General features: G+C 52.4%; 1 protein-coding gene across 5 annotated transcripts; it reads left to right on the plus strand.

Moving 5' to 3' along the window:
* The first annotated feature begins 99 nt into the window (after positions 1–99).
* On the plus strand, positions 100–27,946 carry Nr4a1 (nuclear receptor subfamily 4 group A member 1). 5 transcript variants are annotated; one of them, XM_035440894.1, is made up of 9 exons: positions 100–211; positions 1,194–1,480; positions 12,331–12,449; positions 23,272–24,155; positions 24,934–25,063; positions 25,353–25,504; positions 25,820–26,022; positions 26,113–26,291; positions 27,145–27,946. In XM_035440894.1, the coding sequence occupies exons 4-9, from the start codon at positions 23,274–23,276 to the stop codon at positions 27,399–27,401; spliced, it is 1,803 nt and encodes a 600-aa protein (XP_035296785.1). In that variant the 5' UTR covers positions 100–211; positions 1,194–1,480; positions 12,331–12,449; positions 23,272–23,273; the 3' UTR covers positions 27,402–27,946. The 5 variants fall into 5 exon arrangements, with proteins under 5 accessions (XP_035296785.1, XP_027252430.1, XP_027252431.1 ...); XM_027396629.2 differs by lacking the exon at positions 100–211 and having other exon boundaries at positions 350–1,480; XM_027396630.2 differs by lacking the exons at positions 100–211; positions 1,194–1,480 and adding an exon at positions 7,913–8,044.
* Positions 27,947–27,973: the final 27 nt, after the last annotated feature.

Consider the following 27,973-nt stretch of genomic DNA (forward strand, 5'->3'; position numbering starts at 1 on the left):
CGGCCGCGCCCGGCTCGCCTGGCCTGGTGCGGACGGATGGGGGGCATGGCCTTACCCCGGCTAGGCGCTGCCACGGGGACCGCCACGTTCCTTCCGGCTCGGTGTTCCGGTAGCGGGTCCCGGGGAGGAGGGCTCGGACCAGATCCGGTCTCGGGCGAGGTGACAAATCTGGAACCTGACACCGGAGGATGACCGAGCTCCTGCTCCTCTGGTAGTGCAATTACGGACTTCTCACGTTGTCAGTTATGCAGCTCTGCAACCTTTGCTTGACGGGAGGGAGTTTGATTTTGAAACTCCTAAGGTTGCAGAGGATTCTGGTGTGTTTTTAATCAAGAGCCCTGGCTTTGATTTGTGGGAAATCTTGCGTTAACTTCCTCCATTTCCGGCCTGGTGACCTGGGCCACTTTCTCATGTTGGCCCAGATGATACTCAGTGGCAACAACAACAACAACAAAAGGACAACAAATGTGGAAACACTTGATGAAGCGCCTGAAAGGAAGATGCTCTTTGGTCCCATCCTATTCCAGTGCTACTGCTTCTTTTTTTACGGCTTTTTAAAAAAATATTTTACTTTATTTTTTGTTTTGTTTTTCGACACAGGGTTTCACTGTGTAGCCCTGGCTGTCCTGAAACTCACTCTGTAGATAAGGCTGGCCTTTTACTCACAGAGATCTGCCTGCCAGTGGTCTTCTTGAACCCAGGGATAGCCCCTGGGAAACCCTCTCTATGTGTCCCCATTTTTTTTTTTTTTTTTTTGTCCTTGAGTGTATGCTTAAACCTGGGAAGAGGTGGGGGCACCCCAGCCAAGTAGTTCTTGATCCTAAGGCTGAGGAAGGGCCCTGTAAAGGGAAATCCCCTTTCCAGTCCCTGGCGAATTCTGGGTGAGACCTAGGCAGGGGAGTCCCTTTTGGGCCCAGCAGATTAGTTAACCCCTCTACATCCTCTCCATCAGGCAGGGAGGAAGTGAGGTGCTGACTCCCCAGCTCTGGGCAGCTGAATCCAGGCCATCAGATGTGGTAGATGGCCTTGTTCCTTGTGGCTCACCATGGCTTATTGTTTTTCCACCCTTGGGACTGTCATCCTATCCCTGTCTCATACCTTGAAATTTGTGACAGCCTAACCTCCATGGGGTGGTTCTTTCTCCATTTCTATTCTGTCTTTTTCATACTGTACCCCACATTCTCTTCCTCCAGGGTGGCCCTGGGATTGAGCCCCTACTCACTCCTTAGCGCCATGTCATCTGGAGCTCCTACCTATACTGTACAGTAGAATCAGCTCTTGGTTGCAGGGCTTTGCCTTCCTGTCTTGGGAACTCTCTAGAATGTAGGTCAGTACTGGTGAAGACTGTGCTCGTCCTTACCTGCTCCAGGAGGTCAAACCTTACAAACCAGTGAGTGGTCCACCTGCTTCTTGGCTCTCCAGTCTACAGGAGCAGCTGGGAAATGGCAGAAAGGCGATGGCAAGAATGAGGGACACCACGGTGAGTAGAGAGTACTCTCTGAGAATTAGAAAACCAGGCTGTGGTGGGCTGCGTGGCCACTGACTAGCTGAGGAAGGCAGTTAAAGGAACCACAGTGGGGCTGTTTGTGGGGTATCTATTATAACAGTAAGAGGTCACATTGCCCTTTCCCTCAAATAAACATCAACTGGATTGAGTTAGGCCAGGCACTTTGCAGGAACAGCTCCAAGGCAAGAATCATAGACCTGGCTTTTCCTCAGGTCTCCCTGAATGGAAATGGTAGATTTGTCACTGCCTGCTACCTTCATGTCTGCTATCAAAGGCACTGTCTTCATGATGGTGCTATGGAGCAGGTATGTTACCATGCTTGTGTCTCCAAGGAGGAAACAGGAGCTCAGAGCAGGCTAGTCACTCCTTTGAAGTCCCACATCTGGAGAAAGCTGGAAGCTGGTGGGCCAGAGAGTCCTGCTCCTGAGGAAGAGCAAGGAGAGCTAAGTCTGAGTGCCTTTTGTGTCCAGGGGGTACCCTCCGTGTCCAGGGAGTACCCTCCGTGTCCAGGGGGTACCCCTCCATGTCCAGGGGGTACTATTTGTATCCAGAGGGTGCCCTCTTTGTCCAAGGTTCCTCCATAGCTGTTCATCTCTTAGCGACCTGTGTGTCTATCACATGCCAATTGGATCTTATCCACCTCTGCCATCTCAGCCAGTCTCTTCAAGCTGTCCAAGAGTGTTAGCATTTCACATTTTTCTATCTGCTTTATTTCATTATTATAATAGAGTAGATAATTGAGGCAGGTTGGGGTAGGAGTATTTATAGAGAGACTGCTGTGGGCTGGAAGCCTCCATGGAAAAACTGCTAACAGCATTTTTTTTTCCATTCCTGTCTGAATAAATGTATTTCTCCTACACTGGCAAATATTTTAGAATGTATTTTCAAAAAGACTTGTGGAAAAATAAAAAGAGGGAGCAGAGGATCGCCTTCTTTCCAAAGCTGCTGGAAAAGAGCTGCTAGGGCGGGGGGAAGTCAGCCTGAGGCCCCCTCATTCCTGGCCACTGTTGTGCCTTGGTTCCTTTGTCTACAAATGGATATACTGTTGAGTATGGGAAAGAACAGAACTGATTCTGGGATTTTGAGGTAAACCACAGATTCTAGGGTTGGCTAGAAGCAGGAGAAAAAGGGGCTGTGGGGTTGCCAGAGAGTAGGGCCTGTCAAGAAGGATTTCAGGCAGGGGGAGAGAAGATTGTGACTATGGGAGTGAGCTCTGGAGTTTGGGAGCCTCCTGAGGAAACCTCTGAATGCAGAAGGGATTCTTGACCACGTGGTTCCTGGTTGGCAGCTTGTAGAATGGGCACAAAGCAGGATCCTTCAGGATGGATTCTCACTCCCAAATGGGTCCCCCTAGTCACCACCCATTTAAGCAGGGACAGAGACACAAAGCCACCCCTTGGCTACCCTTGGGTTGGCCTTTTTGGCCTGAGGCTTTGCTGTTAACAGTTTCCTCCAAGATTGAAACATTTCCTCTGGTAGAGTCTGGGAAACGACTGGAAATAGCTTCAGGAAGTCCCTGAAACTGACCAGACTCACTTGGCCCCTCCCTGCCAGAGTAAACAATAAGAGCTGAGACTCTTATGCTGAGCTCCCAGGAAGAGTGTCAAAGGAGCTGAGCTGCAAGATAACTCAGACCAGCCAGTTGTCTGGAAGAAACAGAAATCGTAAGTCAAATCTGCCTGGAAAAGGTTTAGACCAACTGAGGCACCTGGAGAGGACACTCTACAACCCCTTGAGCTAACTGTGCAGTGTGCTCCAGCTTCCCAGCTTTGTGAGCTGTCATCCATGTAGGGTAGACTTTGGTGACACAGCTATCTTTGAGTTTTTTCTGCTCCTGTACGTAACCCCACATCCATAATCCTGTAAGTAACCACAATAAAACTCATTCATTTGCCAAGTTGGGCTTCGGTGGTATCTGTTCTTTGGTCTGCTTGGGATACCTGCTTGGTAAGTAGCCTTGTGTATTGTGTCTCCCTAGGAAAAGTTTTGTCACACAATGTAATTGACACCTGAACATGGACATGTCGGAAACGAATATGATTTGGAGAGGAGTGACTGTGTGGTTCTGGCTATGGGTAGTCAGGCACACAGCTGAGGCTGAGAAGCCTGATGGGGGAGCGTTCGCCAGGAAAATTCCCATAGAGTCATCCTTTCCTCTGTGTGTTAGTGTGCCTCTGTGCTATGACAGCGGTTGCATAGTTCTTGCTCTGGATAGTGAGACATGCAGCTAAGGCTGAGCCATCAGGATTAGGAGTGTCTGTGGGAGGAATTGCAGCATTCGCCTGTGTGGTGTGGGTGGCATGCCTGCTTGATGAGCCGGGGTCCACCACGTGAATATGGAGGTGCCCTGAGAAAGTTAAAGGTTAGGGGGAAATATTGTAGTCTTTGAGATTAGCATCCAAGAGTCGAGACTGTCGGTAAGCAGTGGCAGAGGTTGTATATGTAGTTAGAAATGTGTCTGAAGGGGAGACAGTGGCCAAGCAGGAGCTGGTTTGTGTAATAATCTTATTGCAAATGCAATAAGAAAGGGAGGTGTGGCTACCATCCTTCCTGTTAGCCTCAGATTTGGCAACTAAATTAGATAAACAAGAGGATGAGATAAAAGTGATAAAAGCAATGAAAGATTCCCTTCAAGCCCAACCTTTTATAGAAAACGAGGGGAAATCTGTGTGTAATCCAGCATGCAGGGCGTTAACCATGGTCCAATGCAAGAAACTAGTGTGAGCAAGAAATACTCGATCCTTGAGCTTCTGGAATTAGAGAAGACTTCTGAACAAGCAGTGGAAGAGCCTGTCTCAAGCTGGCTTGAGAAGTTATGGGACATGGGAGTGGGTGGGATCAGTTGAGGCAGGAAGATTGAGTGATATAACTTCCCATCCCTCCTTAAGGCCAAGGCTGTATGACCTGCCACAGTGTGCAGGAAATGAGTCCCTGATGGACTGACTTATCAGAATCATTAGGAGCACTTGGTTATCTTGCTCTGAAGTCTCCACAAATATCAGGGGCTGGAGGACCATAGAGGAAGGGCAGACACTATTGAGGTCACTAGGAATAAGAGAAGTCATGTTGGAACCCAGGTTCCTGGGCTAGATAGAACTGTGTTCACAGAGGAGTTAAAAGGCTGACCCAGCAGGGACCTTGAGGCTGGTTTGGACCTCTAGTGGCTTTGCTGAGCCCTTTGGTGGGGCAAGATCTTCATAAAGTAGAACAGGCTTTGACAGACCCCAGTGACTTAGACTAGTGTGTAAGAGAATTTGTAAAGTGAGACAGCAATATAGAGGAGGCAGTAGAAGAGCAAGGTGGGGGGAAAGGGCTGGCTGCATTACTCAGAAAATGTGGTAAGATTTGTGTCAAGCTGGAGTTCTTAAGGAAAACGTGTGCTGAGGGACTTCTGGATGGCTGTAAAGCCTGAGGAGCACACTATGATGGAACAATATAGGTGACAATGATCAAGACTGTCCCAAGGCTGAGTAACAACCTCCCCCCCACACACACACTAAGGAGAGTACAGTTTCCCCCAGCAAAAGGTTATACTAGGGGTAGAGATGGTTTGCCCAGTCAGGAAGTTCCCCAACAGCCAGGTGTGGTGTATGGAAAGTCAACAGCTACAGCAGCATCCACAGTGCCAACCCAGGCAACTCTGTCCTATGGAGCTAGCAAGAGCAGCTGGCAGAGCATGGCCTTCACTTGGCCCTGAGTAGGTATGAGAAAGTTAAGCCAGGCCCAGTGAGTTTAGGGAGGCTCATGGAAGAGCTCCAGCATATGGAAATATAATGGCTCAGAGAGAATGATTAAGGATTACAGGGAGTTAATTAAGTCAGTGCCTCCTATCCATGCTTCGTACCCAACCTTGATCTGTGGAAGAAGCAACTGATAGAAATGGATGGAATCTTCCCATGCTGTGTTAGACCTTGCTTCTGTTTGGCTTTTTTAGTATCTTAGTTGTGAACCTCTGGGCTCACTTGACAGTGAGAACAGGTGACAACAGACTTTCAGAGTGCATTGCCAAGGCTATCTTTGTAACCCCGCACATACTTTGTTATGAGATGGAGGTGTGGGGTGTTGCTTTGTCCTGCCCATCCTCTGGCAAACATTTTGTTATACAGATGATGAAATGCTAACCTATGAGTGTTTTGCATATTTGGAAAACCATTGGAGAGACAGTCTGGTATGATGATGGTACTTCTACCTACCTTACAACCCTGCTGGGGTTGGGTTAATTGAAAGGAAAAAGAATCCAAAAGGACATTCCCAGAGGCCATGGGTTATTGAATGAAAACCCCAGTGCCAGGGGTGGGCTACCTTCCTATGGGCTGTTGGCCAGGGAAGCCCCTGAGGCTCCATGAACCATAAAGGCTACTGTTGCTGCTTTTGGTTTTATGCCAGAACTAGACAGTAGGACCCTATTGATGAAGACACAGAATGTACATACTTTGGCTGTAGGACATGGAGAAATAAAGCTAGGAGTGAACTGGGAACTCCAGCATGCTGGCTGTCTTTCATAGTGCCAGAGGTGTCCATGCATGCTGCTGGTGAGGAACTGTCACCAACATTGCTGCTTGGCTATCAATTCTGCATGACAAAATACTGACGTGGCGGGCAGGACATGCCTGCTTGTGTCATAGTGGCTCAGCTATCATGAGTAAGACCAACAGCCTTCCAATTGGATTTAAGGCCCTCTCCCAGAGAAAGAGAGTTCACATCTGGTACAAAATTAGGACAGAAACCTGTGGTTGGGGAGGTCTGAGGTCCCAAGGGGAAGCAACTTGTATGGTTTTACTAGACAGCTGGGATGTGCCTGTGTGTTATGCCTATAGATCACTTGTTCACAGCCGCAACTCATAACTATCAGAGAAGCTCCTGACAACAAGTGACCATTACTGTGGCATGATGGCCTATTTCTTAGCCATAGTAGACATCTGTAGTCACTCCCTCCAGACTCAGGAATCATTGTAGAAGAGGGCCCTACAAAGAACTGAAGGAAGGGATGGAGTATTGTGTAATAAATAGCTTTCTCTGAGATTGCAACATTCCATCCTACCAGAAATGACTCAAAATAGCTTCAGGAAGTCCCTGAAACAGACCAGATTCACTAGACCCCTCCCTGCCCCTCCCTGCCAGAGTAAACATAAAAACTCAGAGGAAGCGAAGTTAAGCTCCCCTGAAGAGGCAAACTGTAAAGAAGAGCCGAGACCAGAGGAGCTGCCTGGAAGAGGTTTAGACCCACTAAGGCACCTGGAAAAGACACTCCAACCTGTTAAGGTGCCTGCAGGCTGCCCAGTGTGCTCCAGGTTCCCAGCTTTGTGAGCTGCCATCCATGCCAGGGAGGGCTTTGGTGATGCAGATGTCTTTGGGTCACTTCTGCTCCTGTAAGTAACCTTAATAAAACTCGTTTCACCAAGTTAGTCTGTCTTGGGCTTCTGATCTGTGGTGAGTTGCCTTCCCGTGTAGTCTGTGGGAATGGGCAGCTATTGTGGAGAGGGGCTTGCAAAGGACAGGGTGATCCTCTTATTTTCAGAGGCCTAGGACCACCTTGACCCCTCATTCCGAAGGTCTTGCTGAGACGACTGTGCTTAGCAACAGCAGTCAGAGATAGAAGGCAGCCACACTGTGAATCACAAAGTCCAAGGATGAGCCCGGAAAACCAAAGCCTGAGTGCCTACTGTGTGCAAGACTACTTACTCCACAGCTGCTTGCGTCTGGTGACTACAAAAGGTGGCTAAAGACTAGAGGTTCAGGTTAGGTGACTTGCTGTAGGCCACCCAGGCATGTGGGAACAGCCGGATCAGTGAATGTTCCTGTCTCAGAAAGTAGTTTTTCAGGACACATTTCACCCTGTCAGAAGTCCTCTTTGTTAGCTGCTTCTCCCTTGGAAGCCCTGCACCCTGCTACCTAGGTTCCTGGCCTTTGGGGTGTTACACACTCCCACGGGGTTGAGAGACTTAAGTCACCTTGGGGTGCCCACAGGCTCAGAGGTAGGCTGGGGTCCTGACCTCCCAAGCAGCCTAATTGCTGTGTGGCTTTGGGTTGCAGCCAAGCCCTTCTGGGCCTCACTTTTTCCACCTAGTGCTTAGGGGAAGTCCCAGGCAGATGTATTCATGAGTTGCATGTCGGGGTGGTGTCCGGGAGGCCCGAGAGGGCTCACCTGGAAACAGCAACCCCACCCTGGCCCCAGGCGGGGAGCGTTATGTAACGGGGTGTGCGGCGGGAGAGCTTTGGGAGGCGGGGGACGCGGGGCGGGACGCTCGCGGCTATTCCGGGCGCCGCTATTTTTAGCCCATTGATGAGGCTGCGTCGGCCGCCGCCGCCGGGATTCCGGAGACGTCAATGGGCGCGCGTCACGGTCCCCGCCCGGCCGCTCGCCGGGGGAGGAGTTGGGGGCGGGGGGCGCGGGCGCGGCCGGAACCGCGGGCGGGGGCGCCCGGCGCGGCGGGAGCAAGAGGCGGCGGCGGCCTGGCATGGGCGACCCTACGGGCCCGAGCCGGGTGCGAGCCCGGAAGGCGCGGGCGGAGACGCGAGCACAGCTCGCGGGGCCAGGTGAGGGCCCGGGGCGACCGGGACCTGCGTCCGCGGAGCTACGGGTCATCCTCTCCTGCCCGTCCCGGGTGTGTCTTGGGAGGGCGGGCAGCGCTGGACGCGGCCAGGCCCAAGGCATCCCTCCTCGTCCCGGTCCGCGGAAGCCAGCAGCGCAGGCCACCTGGCCGGGGAGGCGATGCCAAGCTCCGGGAATCTGTTCGGGCTTGGGGACAGCGGTGACTCCAGAGGGTGGTCTGCGTGGATACAAGGCTCACCCCCCTTACTTGGACACAGTCCTTCCTGCGTCCGCTTTTTGATAAGTGACCCGAGGGACTAGAGGTGGTTTCACAGAAATTTGTGACCTGGGTTTGGGGCTAGTGCAATGGATACGCTCTGGTCGGCTGGTTCCTAAATGGTGCTGATGGACCCTGGACTCCAGAACTGGGGCATGACAACCAAGGGGAATGTTTATATCAGTGACTTAGGCGAAGACTTGACAAGGAAGCCATCTGGCATTGTGGTGATCCAGAGCTAAGAATGATACTGTACTGATTTTTGATGATGGTGTTTGCTGGGCAGAAAGATGGCTCACACCGATGAGGCAAATGGCTATGATAAGAAATGGCGAGCCCTTGGCTGTCAGGAGTTAAGGCTCCTGTGCTCATCTTCGCAGCCACAGAGCTTCGTACCTGCTCTTTGGGAGGGGCTCAGACGCCATGTAGTGGAGCCAGGTTCCAGATGCACAGGTCTCAGTAGCCAGATAGAATAGATGGATGCCTGACTGTGACTCCCAGAGCTGGGAACCTGGGCTGTAACCACAGCTTTGCCATTTCTAAGCTCTGTGACCAGGAGCAAGTTTCTTAACCTCTTAAGGTCTGGTCTTTCTCAGTGTATAATAAAAATAGTCCCTTTCTTGTAGTACTGTGAGGCTGCATTGAGAAAATGCCAGTAAAGTTCTTAGCTGTTGCTTTTATTTTGTGCCCATTGTCCAGGCCCACAAGGGTTTCAGGGGGCCTGCCATCGGTGCCTTGTTGGAAGTGAAGATTTTAGTTAAGAAAACATTCAGATACTTCGTAGGAAGGACTAATAGTTTTCTGGTGGGTGGGGGGAGAGGTGCTGGCTAGCCCTAGAGAGATGATCTTCTGATTGAAAATTGTGTTTCAAATAAAAGGAAGACTCATGTTTCTGTTGGATCTGTCCCCAAACAGAAGGGACAGCTCTTCAGCTAGAATGTTTCCCTCACCTATCTGACCTCAGCTCAAGTGGGTCATCCCTTGCTCCCCACCCCACAGGCCCCAGCACCTGCCCATCTCTGTTTCAAATAGAATGCTGTGGTGCTGGGCCTGCAGCATTGTTTTCTAGTAGGGAGACAGGTGACAGTTAAGCGGGAACTGAAGACAGGTTAGCGTGGGGGTAGGGAGGGTAGGTAGAGGTCTTTGAGAAGGTTAAATGGAATGGAAACCTGATGTATGGGGAGGAAGCAGACAGACAAATGTGGGGCAGTAACTTCCCACAGCCAATACCAAGGCTGTGGGTGGTGAAAGAAGGCCCACGTGACTGGAGCATGTGGGGGAGGGTAGGGGGAGGAAAGAAGTGGTACTGAGGTTGGGGCTGAGGTACAGCCCCTTTAGAGACCACCTTCCCGTCTTTTGAGCTGCCTCAGCCTTCTGTTCTGTTGCCCTGTGCACAGGGCTTGTAACTGGTTCAATCCTGCATTTGTAGCTGGACCCAGGGTGTTGGCTTACCCCAGATCTAGACTTCAAGGGCTCCTGGGTCTTCCCCTGCTCTGGGCACACTGCCTCATTCACAGTAGTCCAGGAACGCTGACTATGTGACTGTTAGGAGGGAATTTTGATCTTGGGACAGGAGATGGGATAAGACATCTGTTCATCAGAGCTGTGAGTCAACTTCTAGGTACAAGGTGCCAGGCTCTGGTCCCTAACTAAGTCAATAAGAGAGAAAAGACCTTGGGGCTCAGTCCACCCTATGATGACAGGTAGTTTTCTTCTGTTTTTGGTGCATGGGAGGGCAACAGCACAGCCCCTCTGGGAAGCAGGTTTGAAGCCTCTCGGACATAGGAAGGATGCCAGTTACTCCTCTTTTTTTTTTTTTTTTTTTTTTTTTTTTTTTTTTTTTTTTTTTTTTTTTTTTGGTGATGCTAGAGAACCAAATCCAGGGCTCTGTTTACCACAGCTGGCAGTTCTTTGAGGGAAAATCTGGGTGTTTCAGCCACAGGAGTGTCCCTTAGCTGGTGACCTTGGGGCAGAGGTCAGGAACATGTGACCCACCCTTGGGCCTTCCCCTATCTTGGTTCTTCTACCTACTATTGTGGAAATATCTACTTCTCTTTTCCCAGCCTTCTGGCCTGCTGTGAAGACTTTCTCTTGCTTTACTCTGCCCTCACTCTAGGCTCTAGAGGGGAGATGAGGACCCAGAGAGGGAAAAGGGAGTGGAGAGGGGTGCTAGAAAGTCTAGGATTGGACTATATAGCAGTGTTCTACTCTGGAAGCAGAGACCAGGTGCCCAAATGTATCTAAGATGGAGCCAGAGCCTGGGGTTAGCCGTTTCCTTTCCTTTTATTCTTTTTCCTCTTCTCTCTTCTCTCACCTCCTTCTCTCCCTCCTCTTCCCACTTTTCTACTTCTTGTTTCCTATACTGGGGGTTGAGCCTAGGACCTTGCCTTTGTCAAGCAAGCCCTTTACCATTATCTTAGTCCATTCTACTATGAGACAGGTTCTCACCGAGTTGCCCACAGTGGCCTTGAATTCCTCAAGTTGAGGCAGGCCCTGAGGTTGTAATCCTCTTGTCTTAGCCTCATGACAAACTGGGGGTTACAGGCTGCATGAAGAGGCCCACCTTGGGGGGGCCGGCTTTTGTATGTGTTCATTTTAGACTTCCCAATGAGTATACATAGCAATATGTGTGCTTGGATGGTTATCTGAGACAGGTTTCATCATGTGTACTTACTTGGCTAGCCTTGAACTACAGAGATATGGTGATACTTTGTAAACTAACAAAGTTTGCCTGAAGATCAGATTGCAGAGCTAAGCTACTAGTTACCCAGGCACCTGGTTAAGAGCTAAGCCACTAATTAGCCAGACACCTAAGCCACTAGTTAGCAATAGAGGACAGGCAGTGGTGGCCACATCTTTAATTCCAGCACTCAGGAGACAGAGGCAGATGGATCTCTGTGAGTTCAAGCCATCCTGGGCTACATGAGAGTGAATTAGTCTAAAAGAGAAACAGCTCACACCTTTGATCCCAGCACTTAGGATGACATGCCTTTAATCCCAGCACTAGAGAGGATATAAGGCAGGAGCTCAGCAGCCTCAGGGCAGTCTGAGGATTCATGGAGACAGGATCGCCAATTTCGTCCTGAGGTAGAGGCAAGGGCTAATGCCTGGCCACTTTGCTTCTCTGATCTTCAGGCAAGCTTTATTTGTTAGGTTACAAACAAAATATCACCACAGAGATCCCCTTTTTGTGCCTCCCAACTTGTCCTGTTAGAAATCCTTTACACAGCCGGGCGTTGGTGGTGCACGCCTTTAATCCCAGCACTCGGGAGGCAGAGGCAGGCAGATCTCTGTGAGTTCGAGGCCAGCCTGGTCTCCAGATCGAGTGCCAGGATAGGCTCCAAAGCTACACAGAGAAACCCTGTCTCAAAAAACCAAAAAAAAAAAAAAAAAAAAAAGAAATCCTTTATACGTTAAGCCTAATTATAGCTGCCAGTATTAGAGATGCATGTCAATTAGAGATGGTCATTTCTTCACTGAGAAAGGAGAAGCAGGGAGAGACTGTCATTTGTCGAGGGTCTATGTGCTGGGGCCATGATTTGAACCTAGGTAGCCTGGTACCCCTCAACTCACTACTAGAAGTTGACCTTCCAGTTGAGGGACTGGGTTCTCATTATAGAATTTGTGAGAGTCTTCTTGCTTAGGTTAGGGTTCCTTGAGACCAGGGAGTCTTACCCTCTATAGACCTCTGGGCTCTGGGACTGAGCTGGAGCCCTGTAAAGAGGGAGAGTGGCATTCCCTGTCCTTGTAGGGGCCATTTTCTCTCTGCTGCCCATCTCCGTGCTGCCAGGGGCTTCAGGCAGGAGCAGCAGCAGCATGCCTTCCTGGCTCACATGCAGTCCATTGCTCCTGGCCACCTTCATGTCCTTAAGGACCCATTGTCCAGATTGTCTTGTACCCCAAGGGGTGACCTGAGTCCTGCCCCCATTCTGACCCCTTATTTCCCAGCTATGTTTTTCAGGAGCATGTCCCTGATGGCTATTTGCTTGTCACTCATGTGGATTCCCCCCATAGGCCACCATGGACAGAGGCCAGCCCCTGCCCCTCCCTGGTGACTTGGCTGCCTTGCTGGGCCCTGAAGGCTGAGGGGATGCTTTGAGTGTTGAGAGAGTCCTGTTGAACCATCCAGAGTGGTAAGTACTGCTTCTGTCCTTGGTGCACCCCTGGGGCCCTTGAGCAGGTGGGGTAGGATGGGGGCAGAGATGGGTGCAGGGCTGCCTGGAGAGGATGTGGTCTGGGGGGCTGGAGGGGGAAGCCCTGCAGAGGCGGCAGGCAAGCCAAGCAGAGGTTGCTAAGCATGGGAACATCTGATTTCTTCAGAGGTGGGGTGATGCGGGGGTGGGGACGGGGAAGCCTTATGTTCTTAACAGCTTAGGCTGGGAGGCTCTGGTCCTGGTCTCATGGGTGGATGAGGGAGGGGGTGACAGCTGCTCTCAAGGCAGTCTGTGCATGGTTCCAGGAAGCTGAAGGGTGGGGCGGGTAGCATAGCAGGGAGCATAGCAGGGGCATGTGGGTTTGGGGGTTGGCCTGTTTCCAGGGTGTAGGTACTGCATCAGGGAGGTACAAGTCCTTGACGATATCTGCCAAGCATGGGGACCACTTCTGTCACCATGGATTTAGTCACCCAATATTCTTGAAAAGGAAAGTTCCAAACATGTGGCCATCCCGAAGGTGCCCTTTGCCATCTAATTTGCCCCTCCACTTTTGAGAGAGTTATAGGGGAAGTGGCTACTCATGGTCCTGTCAGGACAGAGACAGTGTGAAGTAAAACTGAGAATCCAAGTGTGTGGTGCTCCTGGTGAGCCCAGAGGTTGGTGTGGTGGAGGACACCCTTCTTCAGATGGGTGATCTGTAGTGGAGGGGATGAGCTTTCTTACAGGGTCCCTGAGACCTGGGACAGTGGGTTGAGGCTGAGGGAACCCAAGATTTGATCACCATGCCTAGGGGAGTTGGGATTCAATCTGGTGTCCTAGACATAGGCCCTGGTACTATTTCCCTTTCCTTGGGACATAGGGCCAACAATCCCTCCAGTTTGGGAGACTCTAGAGCAGTGGTTCTCAACCTTCCTAATGCTATGGCTCTTTAATACAGTTTATGTTGTAGTGATCCCAACTATAAAATTATTTTCATTGCTACTTCATAACCATAATTTTGCTACTGTTAGGAATCATAACAGTATGCGTTTTTTGATGGTCCTAGATGAAAGGTTGTTTGGCCCCAAAGGGCTTGCGACCCAAAGGTTGAGAACTACTGCTCTAGGTGATTGTACTGCTCATTGGCTCCCTCAGCATCCTCAGCTCTATTGCTTCGTGCAGAGCTGGTGATTGGGGGCAGGATCCCATGGAGGTGGAGTAGAAAAGACAGGGTGTGCAGTCAGTCTGGGGTAAAGCAGCTTGGGGAACCGCTCCTGGGAGCTGGCCTGAGTGTGCACTTGGGAGGCAGCTTCTTGCTGGTAGCAGGCTCCATAACACCAACTTGGGTTGGGGACAAGGAGAATTACTGTAAGTAGAAGGGGCAGGTGGCCCTGGTCAGCAGAGAGATCTGGACTCAGGAAGCACGTGAGACAGGATGACAGCAGTAGCCAGGTGTCTCTGTCCTTTTGGCCCATGTTTCTGCCTCCAGCCTGGACCTGGCTTCTTGCACACCAAGTCTTCCCATTGGGGGCAATATTCTTGTTTGCCCTGTTGTCTGGGTGATGTGATTGGATGGAACTCCCCTGTCAAATATATTGCCAATGCTACCCTGAGGGACTGCCAGCCAGAGCCCCGTGAGTGTTAGAGCTGCTAGTCTTGTGACGTGGGCACCTGTTTGCCAGGCCTGGGCACAGGCCCAGGGTCACGCTCACTCCGGGGCTCCCGTCAGCTGACTATTTTGGGCTCTTGCTGACCTGGGCCAAAGTCAGGCCCCGGCCAAGAGGGCCCTGAGGCAGCTCTCCCGGTCCCCAGAGGCCAGCTCTGGTTTCTGCTATATAAACAGAAGAGGACACACTGCACACTGGCTTGGGGACAGTTCCCATCCAGAGTCTGCTCTGCCAGTCTATGGCCTCAGCTGGGAAGTGCAGGCTGTCACAATTCCCCACTGGGTTTCTTGAGGCTGTGGAAAGAGCCCCACTAACCCTGGGTTCTTCCTTCGTTGTCTGGGTTTGTGAGGACGAGAGCTGGTAAGTTTGGGGAGTAGGGACACTGAGGGGCACACACACACACACACACCTCACAAAACCTGGGCTGTTTGGATTTTTTCCACTCTGCCCATCCTGCCAGATGTTTTCCATTGTGGATGGCATGCTGAGTCCTTTGGCTTTGAGGGGAGGGGAGAAGAAGAAGAAGTGAGGGTGTTAGACAGCCCTGGAAATGGGGAATGAAGCATGCTGTACTTGGTGATGGAAATCAGACTTGGGAGCACTTCAAGACTGACAGTAGAGTCATGGGGACAGATTTGCCCTCTTCTTCCTCAGAGACTGACCACAGGTTGTCCATATGGCCTGGTGGAGGCCTCCAGGTTATAGCTCAAATAGGAAGAAAGGAGTGAGCGCGCCAGGTGTCTGTGGGTCTATCTCAAGGTTGCTCCCTGTCCTGTAGGAACTGGCAGCTGGGCTGAGGGGTAGATCTGCTAATCCCCTACTTGCCTGTTCTCCTTGCTGTCTGTCCCAGATACTTTGAGTGCTGAGAAGCAGGGCTGTAGTGAAGCCAGCTCGCCACAGACATGGTCCCTGGGACCTGGGCCAGAGGCAGCCTCTTACGTGGGAGCTCCCACACTCTCTCCTCCTCATTGGTTCTTAAAAAAAAGTTTCCCCTTCTTGACAGGGTCTCTAACTGAATCCAGAGCCTGCCACTAAAAATACTTTAACAATAGGAAAGTGTGGCAGTCTTCCGGCTGAGGCTCCTTATCAGGGAGGTTTTATTTTGAATTTGGCTTTGTGTTGGGGAGGTTGGGTGGGGAGGAGACCTTGGGTAGAGCTAAGGAAATTTGGTGGGTGTGGGAATCCTGCACAGTGGGAGACCCTCCCAGGTGGAGAACTGGCTAGTAGAGATGTACCCGAAGAGTTGTGAGGAGGGAGAGATGAGGTAGCCCTTCCCTGAGGACTTTGACCTCTGTGTCTTCCTGCTCAGTCTGCCTATTCTTCTTGAGGTCTAACCTTATTCCTATATACTGTGTATTAATTTCTTCAGCCTGGGAAGTAGATGGGGTAGAAAAATCACAGGATTGCAAAGCGGCTTCTGTGGCCATGCTGACTTCCTTCAGTAATCAGCCCCACCTCCCCCCCCCCAGTATTAATCGAGCCCTTGTTGCATTCCTCAGTGCTGGATAGAGCTTCTTGCATCTCTCCTATTTTCTCTCAGCCCCTCAGAGGGGAAGGGGTTACTGTTTAGTTCTCAGAAAGGGAGACCCAGGTCCCTGGCCTGTCCCTGTCTGTTCCCTGCTACTCTCAGGTTTCTGCTGCAGGTTCCTGGCATCCAGGCCCAACTGCTCTGTTTGGGTTTTCAGCTTTTCCCTCCCCCAGTGAACTGAATGCCCCACCAATGGAACTTAAATGTCCACACAGGAAATGGTTTCCAAGGGGCCAAGGGACCCAGCCAGGTTTCATTACTAGGAGATTTGCTGGCCTGGAGCTTTTCCAGAGTTTGCCTGTATTGAGGGATCAGGGTGCATGCTTTATGGGCTAACCTGGGAACTCAAAGTGGGAACCTGTTTGTGTGGGGGGGGGCTGGGGGGTTATCTGGTCACTGCAGGGCCTGGAGAAGGACCAGGAGATGAGAGTCAGAGACCTGGTCTTGATCCTTTACCTAGGTTCCCAGAGCTGCCATGGGAACCCCCTGAGGCAGCAGGTAGCACTTCTCTGCCCACAACACAAATCCCCTGCCCACTTTGAGGGCAGGAAGCGGAAGTGGCCTGGTCAGGGCTGGCAGCATGGGGCTGAGCAGGGGAAGCTCCCGGGGCCACTTCTCAGTAGGAGGAAACAAGGCTTACTCCCTCGACCCACCCCATGGGAAGAGCATGGAGGCTGTGGGTGGGGGCAGTCTTAGTAAAAGTGAGGGAGGTTCCTGCCCTCCACTTTACAGGGTGGGGCCCAGCCCAAGGGGCATCGTGGGAAAGGGCTGTATGAGTCCACTTCCCCTATTCCCTGTTTACCCAACTCTGCTGAGGAATGATGGGGTGGATACTGCTAGCTCAGGCTACTTACTGTTGAAGAGTAAAGGCTGTAAGAGAAAAAGCCCTCTGCAGGGAGAGTCAGTGCTCTCACTCTCGTGTGGCTCACACATTGGTGGAGATTGGTCTGAGCTTGAGTCTGTAATCGCTATCATACCGTTCCCTCCCCCTAATCTGGTTTCTTTGAGACTGAGTTTGGATATGTGTACTAGGTTGCCCCTGGACTTTCAGTGCTCCTCCTGCCTCAGTGATAGGACTACAGATGTGAGCCACCATGCTTTTCTAATGCCATTATGGTTCAACTCCTAACTCCCTGTGTTCTGAGAAACCATTGATAGAACCAGTGTCTAATGAGAAACAGCTACTATGATTTCAGAAACATACACTTGAATGAACTTGAACTCCAGTCCAGCTGCATCTGTATCCACTTAAATCAGTGCTTCTCAACCTTCCTAACACAGTGGCCCTTTAATACAGTCCTCATGTCATGGTGACTTCTCCAACCATAAAATTATTTTCGTTGCTACTTCGTTGGCCACTTTTGGGAATTGTAATGTAAATCTCTGTGTTTTCCAATGGTCTTAGACAATGCCTGGGAAAGGGGTTGTGACCCACAGTGACCCATTGTGACAATGGTTGAGAACCATTGTCATAGGGCAAAAGTTTGGGAATGGAGTCTGATGACCTCTCTTGAGCCAACACACTTGGGGCACAGTCATCCATATCAGGAACTGGCATGCTTCCAGTCCTACCACACACTCCCATGGAGACACCTGTAATAGACCATGGTGAAATCTGCTTCTGTGCTGGATTTACAGGAATTGTGGTCATGGCAATATGGTCAACATGGGCATGAAACAGGAGTTAGAAGATCAGTTTCTAAAATGCAGAATGTGATTTCACGCTCAGAATGGGCAGGAAGAGGGCTGAATGGATGGATTCAGGTGTGGTATCTTGGCCCAAAGGCTGGTCAGCATCTTGTTTCTGGACTTACCTCCCTCCACCAGTGAGAAAAGGCTTATTGGGAGTTGGGTGGCCCAGGAGCTGATATCAAAGAGGCCAGGCAGGCAGGATTCCAGGAGAGGGGAGAGGAAGAGGAAGGCTGAGACAGCACCTCAGAGATGGCTGAAGGACCTTGCCTAGGGCTGGGTGATGAGGTGCATTGGTAGGTTGGGCCCTGGTGTGGGTGTACTGGATAGCACTGGCTTTTGTCTGCACTGTGTTTCATCTTCTCCCTGCCCTCTGTGGGTTTCAGGAGGCAGCTCCCAGCATTACTCACTTCTCCAGTGAACAGTTGATCCTGCTTTGAGTCCTGAAAGCAAGACCTGGTGCTCTCCTGAGAGGTTTCCGTTTAGTCTGTGAAGTTTGCTCTAGGGTTCCCAAAGCATGCATCAGTTACACACCTGCTTCCACTTTGCAGAGCCCTAGGCTGCTCTTCTTGATCAGCCTCTGATCAGCAGGGATGAAGCCTGGGATGCCCCTAAGGCCTTTTTGCCTCTTTTCTCTCTGCTAGGCTGCATGCTCCACTCTGGTGTCTGCATGGGTGGCCCCAGCTATGTCCCCACAGAAGGACTCTTTCTCTTTGTTGATGGTACTTAGAATGCAGGGAGGTTAGACCTCCCGCACCACACTTGCATGTAGCAGCTGCAGTTCCTCGTCCTCCTCTGGCATTGAAGCAGTAAGAGGACAGCCTCTGCAATGTGGGGTGGACCAAGGATGCTGGCCTGGGTGAGGGTGCAGGGTGGGGCATCCATAGTGAGTCCCCTGGTGCTTACATGTCAGCTTCTCCAACAGGGTGGTGGTCTGTGCCACTTTGTGCAAAGGCAAAATGGTGGGGAGAGAGGAGGATGCTGGAACTCAAGATGGAGCTAAGGCTGGGCCTCACCTCACCCTGGTGAAGACAAGACAGCGCACCTGCTTTTGCCGGAGGAAAGAACCCTTCTGGCTTGTTATGATGGCATATTAGGAACTGTTTTGGGAATAGAGGGAGGCATCCAGGGCTGGGTGGAGAGATAAGGTGGGGAGTCAGATGTAATACAACCAGGGACAAGAATGTATGTGCTTCTGAGCAGAAGTACCACTCCTCATGAGACCCCTGGGTCCTGTCTTCAAATGGCAGTAGTGCTTCCACATTTAAACAAAAGGCCCAAGGATAGAAAAAAATCTGACTGTGGAGCATGTGGGGGAACAGATCCAGGAGGGCCCCACAGCATCCTACCCACTCTTCATCTTCTCCCTGGTGGCCTATAAGTTTTTGGGAAGGTGGCTTGGGAAAGTTAAGAGCTGTGGACTCATTAACAGCAAGACTACATGTTGACTTGGGGGTTCTGGTAACTTCTGACTAGGTCGCTGAATGACATTAGCATTTTATGAAAGCTGCTCCATGTGTAGAGACATTGAAGATTTAGAAGGAGGTCTTTACCGGTGGTGGTGGTGGTGGGGGCAGAGCAGGTGGACTCCAGGTTACAAATGCCAGGCAAACACTCTACTGCAGATCTACACTCTCAGCTCAGTTTTTAAAAAGGGGGGTATGGTCATTGGGTATTCTCAGTTAAGTCTGCTGCATCAGTGGCTGGCATTGGTTGTGACTGGCAGCAAAGATTGTGGGGCGTGGGGCAGACAGATACTTCAAAGAGAATTCCAGATGGGGAAAGTTGTAGGATATAGTTTAAACCCTCTAAGCTATTTTTTCCAGACCTCTTTCTCTCATCATGCTAGCAAAGCTTGAGCTGGGATGGGCAGATGTGCAAGGTGACAGACAGCTGAACTAGATAGGCTCCAGGTGGCTGCAGCCTGGCCTGCACTTGGATACAGCCCTGGAAGGCCCTTCACTGAAGCGGTAACTGGTTAGAGCCGCTCTCTTCACTGCTGCTGGAGTGGGGAGGCAGGTGCTTCCTTATCAGGGACTGGGGCTAGGGACTTGGCAGGAGGGCATGAAAAGAGCCCCTTGGAGATGGCCCTGGGTTCTACCCCAGTGTGCCACCACCTAGCTGAGTGACCTTGAGCAAATGCCATTATGTCTCTGAGTCTATTTATAAAATGGGGAAGAGTTGGCATGAGTTTGGAGATTTCTCAGGCTCCACCCGGTTCTGAAATCCGGCAATTTCTCAACTAGGGTGCATCCATCCTGAGAGGGGTTAGGCCACTGGTGAGAAACCAATTCAGTCCTGAGCAGAGCCCGTTGGACCAGCATGAGCCTGGCAAAGCCATGCCCTTTGAGAAGAGACTTTGAAAGCCAGATCGTCCATCGCCAGGAGCAAGGCTAGGGTTCTAGCTGTCATCCTTGGGGCCAGAGTTCTTGCTGGGCAACACGCGTCAAGCTCACATTGCCAAGGCTGAGGCAGGGGCACAGGCCACCTTCCGGTCTCCTGTGTGTGTCCCAGAGTTCCTTGCCTCAGCTCTGACCTGCTCTGGCTGCCCAGAGTGGCCGAGAAGGTGCCCAGGGAAGGCTGGGAAAGGGGCAAAGGCGGAGCAGAAGGGTGGGCAGGAGAGAGCAGCGCAGTAGGCATTGGGAGCAGCTGGAGGGGAGGAGATCCTGCTCCGGGGAAGCCCTGCGGGTGCAGCTCAACAACACCCCCTTCTCCGGGTCGGTTATTTCGGACCCCGGGACCCGATCCCGGGTCTGGCTTGGGGAGCCTAGCGGGTCTGGAAGCTGCTATATTTAGCCCGCGCGGCGGGCGAGAGGAAAACTATTTATAGATCAAACAATCCGCGCTCCCTGCGTCAATGGAACCCCGCGTGCGTCACGCGCGCAGACATTCCAGGCCCCCCTCTTCGCCCCGCCCCCTCGGGCTCCCCGTCTCTGCGCCTCCTCCTGGTCGCCTCCCGCCGGAACCGCGCCGCCCCCCGCGCCCTTGTATGGCCAAAGCTCGCCGGGCCGCGTGCGTCAGTGGCGCCCCCGCCCCTCCCCATGCGTCACGGAGCGCTTAAGAGGAGGGTCGGGCTCGCCAGGGGAGCCCCAGTGCTGGAGGCTGTGAAAGTTGGGGGAGTGTGCGAGAAGGACTGCGAAGCGCACGAGGGACCGGGCAGCCACTGGGTCGCTGGTCCCGGCCAAGGAGAGAGGCAGCCGGCCGGGTAGGTACCCCGAGGGAAGTGTGCGTCTGTTTCTAGGGGTGGTGCATGAAAGAGATGGGTGTACGCGCGGGGGAAAGGATGTCTTCGGGTCGGCGTGCGAGAAGGGGTGTGCAGAGTGCATCTGTGGTATTAAGGGTAGCTCTTGGAGTGGGGTGAGCGCGAACTTGAGGTTTGGGGAGTGGGTAAAGGATCTGCAAGGTGGTTGGTGCCGGTAGGTAGTGGAGGCTCGTCCAGCGGTTGTTGTGTTGTTTTGTTTTTTCCCAGGGCGCCCAAACAGGCACGCCATACTCTGTGTTTGGGTGCCGATTGTGGGGTGGCGGGTGTATGAGTATGTTGCAGGGAGAAAGTATACAGTAGAGCTTCCGCGCTGCTGGGATCTATCCAACTCCATGTAGGACTGAATTTCCACGGGTCTCCTTTCCAGGCTATCAACCTCTTTCCCAGTTGTTTACTTAACACTTTATAGGCTGTAGTTAAAATTTCAGATTCCCCTACTGAACTTTGTGTATGAACTGTGCAGGAAGACCTGGGTCTTGCTGAAGGAAATGGCTAGCTAGATTGGCGGGGTGATTGCGGTGTTGGACTAAGTTGGCACAGTCAGGGTATCTAGAAGCAAAGGATTGTTTTAGCTATACCCTGGCGCAGTCGTGGAAAGGGGCACGTGGGGACTGGGTGAAAGTTGCTCTGCTGTAGTGTGGCACTGACTTGGGAGGGGATTACCCTCCCCTCAATCCAGACAGGCTTGCAGATCACCCCAGTGGTCCCCATTGAATCTGCTAAGTAGGGTGCAGCCTGAGGTTTGTTCACCTGACAACAGGTGCAAGCCACTGTGTTGCCAGGACCTGACCCAAGCCGGATTCTCCAACTCCCTCCTTCAGCCCCGCCTCTTCCTCCTCCCCCCTCCTTGGGACTACCTCCCCCAACACCCCAGGAGACTAGATGCAGGTCTGTATCTCGTGTTGCTGACTATCTGCCTGAAGCAGGGTAGATTGGTGGGGGTTGATCCGGATGTAGGATGTCCAAGTGGAGAAACAGGATTTGAATGAGGCTGGAACAGATGCCCAGTCCTGACTGGCTGCCACCTTTCCTCCTCCACCCCCAACCCATCCCTGCCTAGACAGAAGTGGCCATGTTTATTTCTCACAGGTGCTGTATGCTTGAGGGACCTACCACTGTGCAGGCAGGGCTAGAACTTGGGGGCGGGGGCACTGTTTTTTGGGAGGCTGCATGTCAGGCCAGGGGTGGAACTGTCCTGTCCAGGCACCTAGGGGTGGGGTGGGGTTGGGAGAAATACTGGGACTAGAGGGCTTCAAGGGCCTTCTGGCAAGCAAGTGGTGACAGTCGTTGCCCCATTACTATCCCTTCCTCTGCTCCAGCTTGATTTTCTATGTGGCTTGCCTTCCCTACTAGAAAGGCTACACTGTACAGACCCTAGTCTTGGAAGGGACACTAGGTCCTGAAGCTTCCTCTGCAAGATTTCTGACCAGATACAAACTTAAGAGTCTCCCTGGAATGGTACTATCTCTGATATTTCAGATGCTCCAGTGTGTGTGTGTGTGTGTGTGTGTGTGTGTGTGTGTGTGTGTGTGTGTATGTGTGTGGCTTTGGCAAGTCCCTGGATGCTACAGGAAACAGACATCTGCTTTATCAGAGGGGTATGGGCAGGGGCAGGTTGTCCTCATGCATCTACCAGTAGGCTCCTGTACTCTTTGTATCCTGCTGGACTCTGAGTGTCCTCTTATAAAAATGATCGGGCTAGCTGAGAAAATTTGCCTGTGTGCTCAGAGGCTCCTCTCTGGGTCTTCCTGCTCACCTGAGGAGTCCCTCACCTCCCTGCAATATATAGAATTTAAGACTTTTTTCTTAACTATTTTTAACTGTGTGTGTGCACATGAATCCTACAAGGCTAGAGGCATCAGAGCTGGAGTTAGAGGTTGTTGTGAGCCACCTGATGTGGAATTGGGAACTGAACTCAGGACCTCTGGAAGAGCAGCACATGCTCTTAACCACTGAGCCATCTCTCCAGCCCCCAGTGTATGTGGTATTTAAACATCTGTAGACATGCTACCCAGTAATTCCCTTAACTCCTGGAAACATTCCAGAAAGTACAGAGTGGGTGCACAGTCCCAGATAGAAGGACTGGGTGCCTGTGGGATCAGCACACAGCGCTGAAGTGGGGCTGGGATCTGAGGCTGCTTTGCTAAGGCCACTGTGGTAGACAGTTGTACCGTGACCCACAGCTTCTCCTCCAGTTCCAGGATGTCTGTCTCCACTGACACTGTGGGGGGAAGTGAGGAAGGGGTATGCAGAGCCTGGGGTGTGCCTGGGAATGTATTCCCAGGAAGTGTCTGGTTGAAAAATCAGCAGATCTGCTCCTGGGGGCTGGGCCGAAGCTCTGTGGGTTGCCTCTCCCAGCCCCCACCCGTGAACAGGAGGCTGGGGGTTGGAGGAACACAGCTTCCCCCTGTTCCTGCAGGGAAGTTCTGGCTAGATGCCTTCCCTAGGGTTCCCAGGCCCACTGGGGTGTGGCTGGCCTTCTGACTGAGCCCTCTTGGACTGGGTCTCTGCCCATGAGCTTTGTGGCTTGTAGACTGAGATAGTGCTTGGGCTGGGGGATCAGGACTCCTGGGTTCTGTGGTCCTGTGGCCTGCCTCATTTCTAGGCCTGCCACCTGGCTGCCCTGGCTCTTATTGACTCCTCCCCTTCCCTCCCTTGGGTCTCCTCCCTCTCCAGAGATGCCCTGTATCCAAGCCCAATATGGAACACCAGCAACAAGCCCAGGACCGCGTGACCACCTGACAAGTGACCCCCTGGCCCTTGAGTTCAGCAAGCCTACCATGGACCTGGCCAGCCCCGAGGCAGCACCCACTGCACCCACTACCCTGCCCAGCTTCAGCACCTTCATGGACGGGTACACCGGAGAGTTTGACACCTTCCTATACCAGCTGCCGGGGACAACCCAGCCATGCTCCTCAGCTTCTTCGTCAGCCTCCTCCACATCTTCTTCCTCATCTTCGGCCACCTCTCCCGCTTCTGCTTCCTTCAAGTTTGAGGACTTCCAGGTGTACGGCTGTTATCCCGGCACCCTGAGTGGCCCGTTAGATGAGACCCTGTCCTCCAGCGGCTCTGATTACTATGGCAGTCCCTGCTCAGCCCCCTCGCCATCCACACCCAGCTTCCAGCCACCCCAGCTCTCTCCCTGGGATGGCTCATTTGGTCACTTCTCCCCCAGCCAGACTTATGAAGGCCTTCGGGCATGGACAGAGCAGTTGCCCAAGGCTTCTGGGCCCCCCCCACCTCCAACCTTCTTCTCCTTCAGTCCCCCAACTGGTCCTAGCCCCAGCCTGGCCCAGAGTTCCCTGAAGTTGTTCCCACCACCAGCCACCCACCAGGTTGGGAAGGGAGAGAGCTATTCCATGCCAGCAGCTTTCCCTGGCTTGGCACCCACTTCTCCGAACCTTGACACTTCTGGGATTCTGGATGCACCTGTGACCTCCACCAAGGCCCGGAGTGGGGCTTCAAGTGGCAGTGAGGGGCACTGTGCCGTATGTGGAGACAATGCTTCCTGTCAGCACTATGGGGTCCGCACCTGTGAGGGCTGCAAGGGTTTCTTCAAGGTATTTTACCACGTGTTGAAGTGGGGATGGAGTGGGTGGTCACGTTGGGATCTGTAGTGACCTTCACAGCTGGCTCTGACTGCAGGAAGGGGACAGGTGTTATCACTTTCCCAGGGACTCACCGATGTTAGACCCGGGACCCTTTATTCACAAGGGCACGCCGCTCTCTAGGGCTGCAGAAAGCTGGGGAAGGGGGCAGAAGGTGTGGCCTGTGGTGGTGTGCAGGAACAGACATTCTAGTGGGCAGTCTCTGGTTCTCCCCTGCTCCAGCCCTCGCCCTGGTGGCAAGGGGGCCACAGGCACTTGTGTTCCTGGCACGGGATGAAAGGATTCAGGCAGAGGGTTTGGTTCTTGCAGGCTGGGGGTGGACTTGGGAACAGGCTGTGTATTTGTCCCAGTGCTGGGTGCCTGCTTGGCTTCCCTTCCCCACCCCCCACCCCCACCCCCATAGCTCTCTTTCTTGCCCCAGGAAAGGGCAGGTGGACACAGGCAGACACCTGCTCAGAACAGGTGTCTGGAAAGCCTTGGGAGCCCCTAGCCCCTAGTCTTAGGATCTTTCTTTGGAGGCAGAACCCTCCCCCAAGGTGTCCTAGACTTCTCTACCCCCCCCCCCCCCGCCCTCGATTTCTCCCTCCCTGCACCCAAATGTTAGGAAAACAGCTATGGACAGAGGGTTCTTTTGTCTGCCTCGGCTGCAGGATCTGGACAGTCCCTCCCCTGGGCTCCCCCCCCCAACCCCATGCTCTGACAGCCTGTTCCGTGTTGCCCCCCCCTCCAGCGCACAGTGCAGAAAAGTGCCAAGTACATCTGCCTGGCAAACAAGGACTGCCCTGTGGACAAGAGGCGGAGGAACCGCTGCCAGTTCTGTCGCTTCCAGAAGTGCCTGGCTGTGGGCATGGTGAAGGAAGGTGGGTGGTAGGATGGGGCCCTCGGCACAGGGGAACTGATGAGGTGGGGCAGCCAGGGTCACCCGGCATCTGCACCTAATTCTGGTTCCCACCTCTAGACTCCAGTCCCTAAAAGCAGAGGCAGGTTCCACCTGTCTTGCTGGCAAAGGTGGGGTGGGGTGGGGTGGGGTGGGGTGGGGTGGGTCTGGGTTCCCCATCTTTTACTTCTCAGAAGTGGTGTGTACAGTGTGGGCAAAAGACCCCTTCTCCAGGTTCCTTTATTTTCTTCCTCAATACTGTTTCTCTGCAGTTGTCCGGACAGACAGCCTAAAGGGCCGGCGGGGCCGGCTGCCTTCAAAACCCAAGCAGCCCCCAGATGCCTCTCCTACCAATCTCCTCACTTCTCTTATCCGGGCACATTTGGATTCCGGGCCTAGCACTGCCAAGTTGGATTATTCCAAGGTGAGGTCCTGCCCACCGGACCGGCCCCTGGGAACTTGTGCAGTGCCTTTGTACATGTTAGGAAAGGTTCTCCTTCCAGGGCAACACCAGAAAACGGAAGTCCCCTCAGCACTGACTGGCTGGAGAAATGCCCTGGGGTGGGTATGGGGTGGAGGAGCCAGTTACAAACAGCTGCCATAGCCTTGGGTTTTCTTGTGGGGATTGACAAGCACATGGGCTCAATCTAGGGCTCATTTGCATCCCTCGATGTGACAAGGTTGTGCGTGGAGTGGAGACAGCTTGTGATGCTCACCTCTTTGTCATGGTCCCTTTCAGTTCCAGGAGCTAGTGCTGCCCCGCTTTGGGAAGGAAGATGCCAGTGATGTTCAGCAGTTTTATGACTTGCTCACGGGTTCCCTGGATGTTATCCGGAAGTGGGCAGAGAAGATCCCTGGTTTTGCTGAGCTTTCCCCAGGAGACCAAGACCTGCTGCTGGAGTCGGCTTTCCTGGAGCTCTTCATTCTCCGCCTGGCCTACCGGTGAGCTGCCGCCCCGACATCCTCCTTGCCCTAGTCCTGCTGTCCCAGCCTGTCTATGGCTGAGTCCTGACTGTCATCTGCTTCCTCCAGATCTAAGCCAGGTGAAGGTAAGCTCGTCTTTTGCTCAGGCCTCGTGCTACACCGGCTACAGTGTGCCCGAGGCTTTGGTGACTGGATTGACAGCATCCTAGCCTTCTCACGGTCCCTGCATAGCTTGGCTGTTGATGTCCCTGCCTTTGCCTGCCTGTCTGCTCTGGTCCTTATAACCGGTGAGTGGCAAGCACCAGACTGGGCATGAGGGTTGCAGGGCCATTGGGTAGGTAGCATCTAGCACTTTAGGCCCCCTAGAGTGCCTGCAGCATTTGGGTTGTCAGGACCAGGAAAGGACTCAGCTGTATCTGCCTCTGTCACATCAGCCTTTGAATGACCCCAGACTGAGATACAGCCACACGTACATGCTGGGTATCTCGTGTAGGGTTTCGGTTTGTTTTGAACCTTCCCTGTCAATCTCACAATATACAGGAAAGTGCACAAGTGAATTTTTCACATGACACACTTGGATAGTCAGGGCTGTGGTCGAGAAGTTATGCTCCCCCACTACCCCTGTTCCTTTCTCTGTAAGAGGCAGCCACTCTGCCAACCACAATGGTTGTGCCTGTCATGGGTGTTAGTATGTATATCACAGGGGACAGGCTTTGGTGATAACTGTAGAGGCTTCTGGTCTCTTTTGCTTCTACCCCTTTTCCACTTAAATGTCTTAGGCAACCCATCTGAATAGAACAAAATCAGAAGAGCTGGGGTTTGAAGGGGTAGTGAGGTCTACACTCAGCCCTCCATGGTGGCCGCCCTAAGTTACTCCTGTGAGACTCCAGGCTTTCTTAGAACTTTGTGGAACCTGTACCCCAGAAACCCTGGATTAGGGTTTTATTTTCTTTGTCTGAACTTAAGGCTAAGTCATTCAAGCTGTCTGGGCCTCATTCTCCCTTGGGATGTTGAAAACAGTGGTTTCAAATGCCAGCCAGTCCGGGGAATGGGTTTCTGTGGGACATGCTAGAGGAGTTCGGGGAGCTTGTGGGGGACAGGGGGTTCACTGAGAGCCTTACTCTGTACTCCCTGCTGCAGACCGACATGGGCTACAGGAGCCTCGGCGGGTGGAGGAGCTGCAGAATCGCATTGCCAGCTGCCTGAAGGAGCACATGGCTCCTGTGGCAGGAGAGCCACAGCCAGCTAGCTGCCTATCACGCCTGCTGGGTAAATTGCCTGAGCTTCGGACCCTCTGCACCCAAGGCCTGCAGCGTATCTTCTACCTCAAGCTGGAGGACTTGGTGACCCCTCCACCTATTGTGGACAAGATCTTTATGGACACATTGTCTTTCTGATCCCTACCCTGAACACGTGTGCACACATGTGTGTGCTATTATGTCACCCATGTGCCTTTAAGCCCATAGCCCACGGACCCCCAGAGCACCCCAGCCTGGTTTTGAGCTCAGACTGACTCTTCTTTACTCCAGAAGATGGACAGGGAGCTCAGGACCTGGGAGGAGGGTGTGCATTCATGGGGGTGACCCCACTGTTTGTCTTATCCTTGTAGCTTAGTCATGGCCTTCGTGTTTTTTTGTAAATAAAACATTTTTAACACATACCATCCTGCTGTAAATAAGCTGAAGTTGCTGTAAATACAGAAAGGAAGAGGTTGAAGTGGGGGTTGGGAGGAAGGGTCGGGGGGCCCCTCACCAGCCTGGTCAAGCCTTTCAGTCTCCAGCTTGAGATCTCTTCTATCTTCCTTCCACATGTATATAACTGTCACTCAAGGTGAATGGCAGGTTCTGATTTATATTTGTGTATTTTTCCTGGATTTATAGGATGTGACTTTTCTGATTAATATATTTAATATATTGAATAAAAAATAGACATGTAGCTGAAATTGAGTCTTTCTCTGACGTCACTGCAC

This window comes from Cricetulus griseus, chromosome 2, assembly GCF_003668045.3.
Source record: "Cricetulus griseus strain 17A/GY chromosome 2, alternate assembly CriGri-PICRH-1.0, whole genome shotgun sequence".
Lineage (NCBI taxonomy): Eukaryota > Metazoa > Chordata > Mammalia > Rodentia > Cricetidae > Cricetulus > Cricetulus griseus.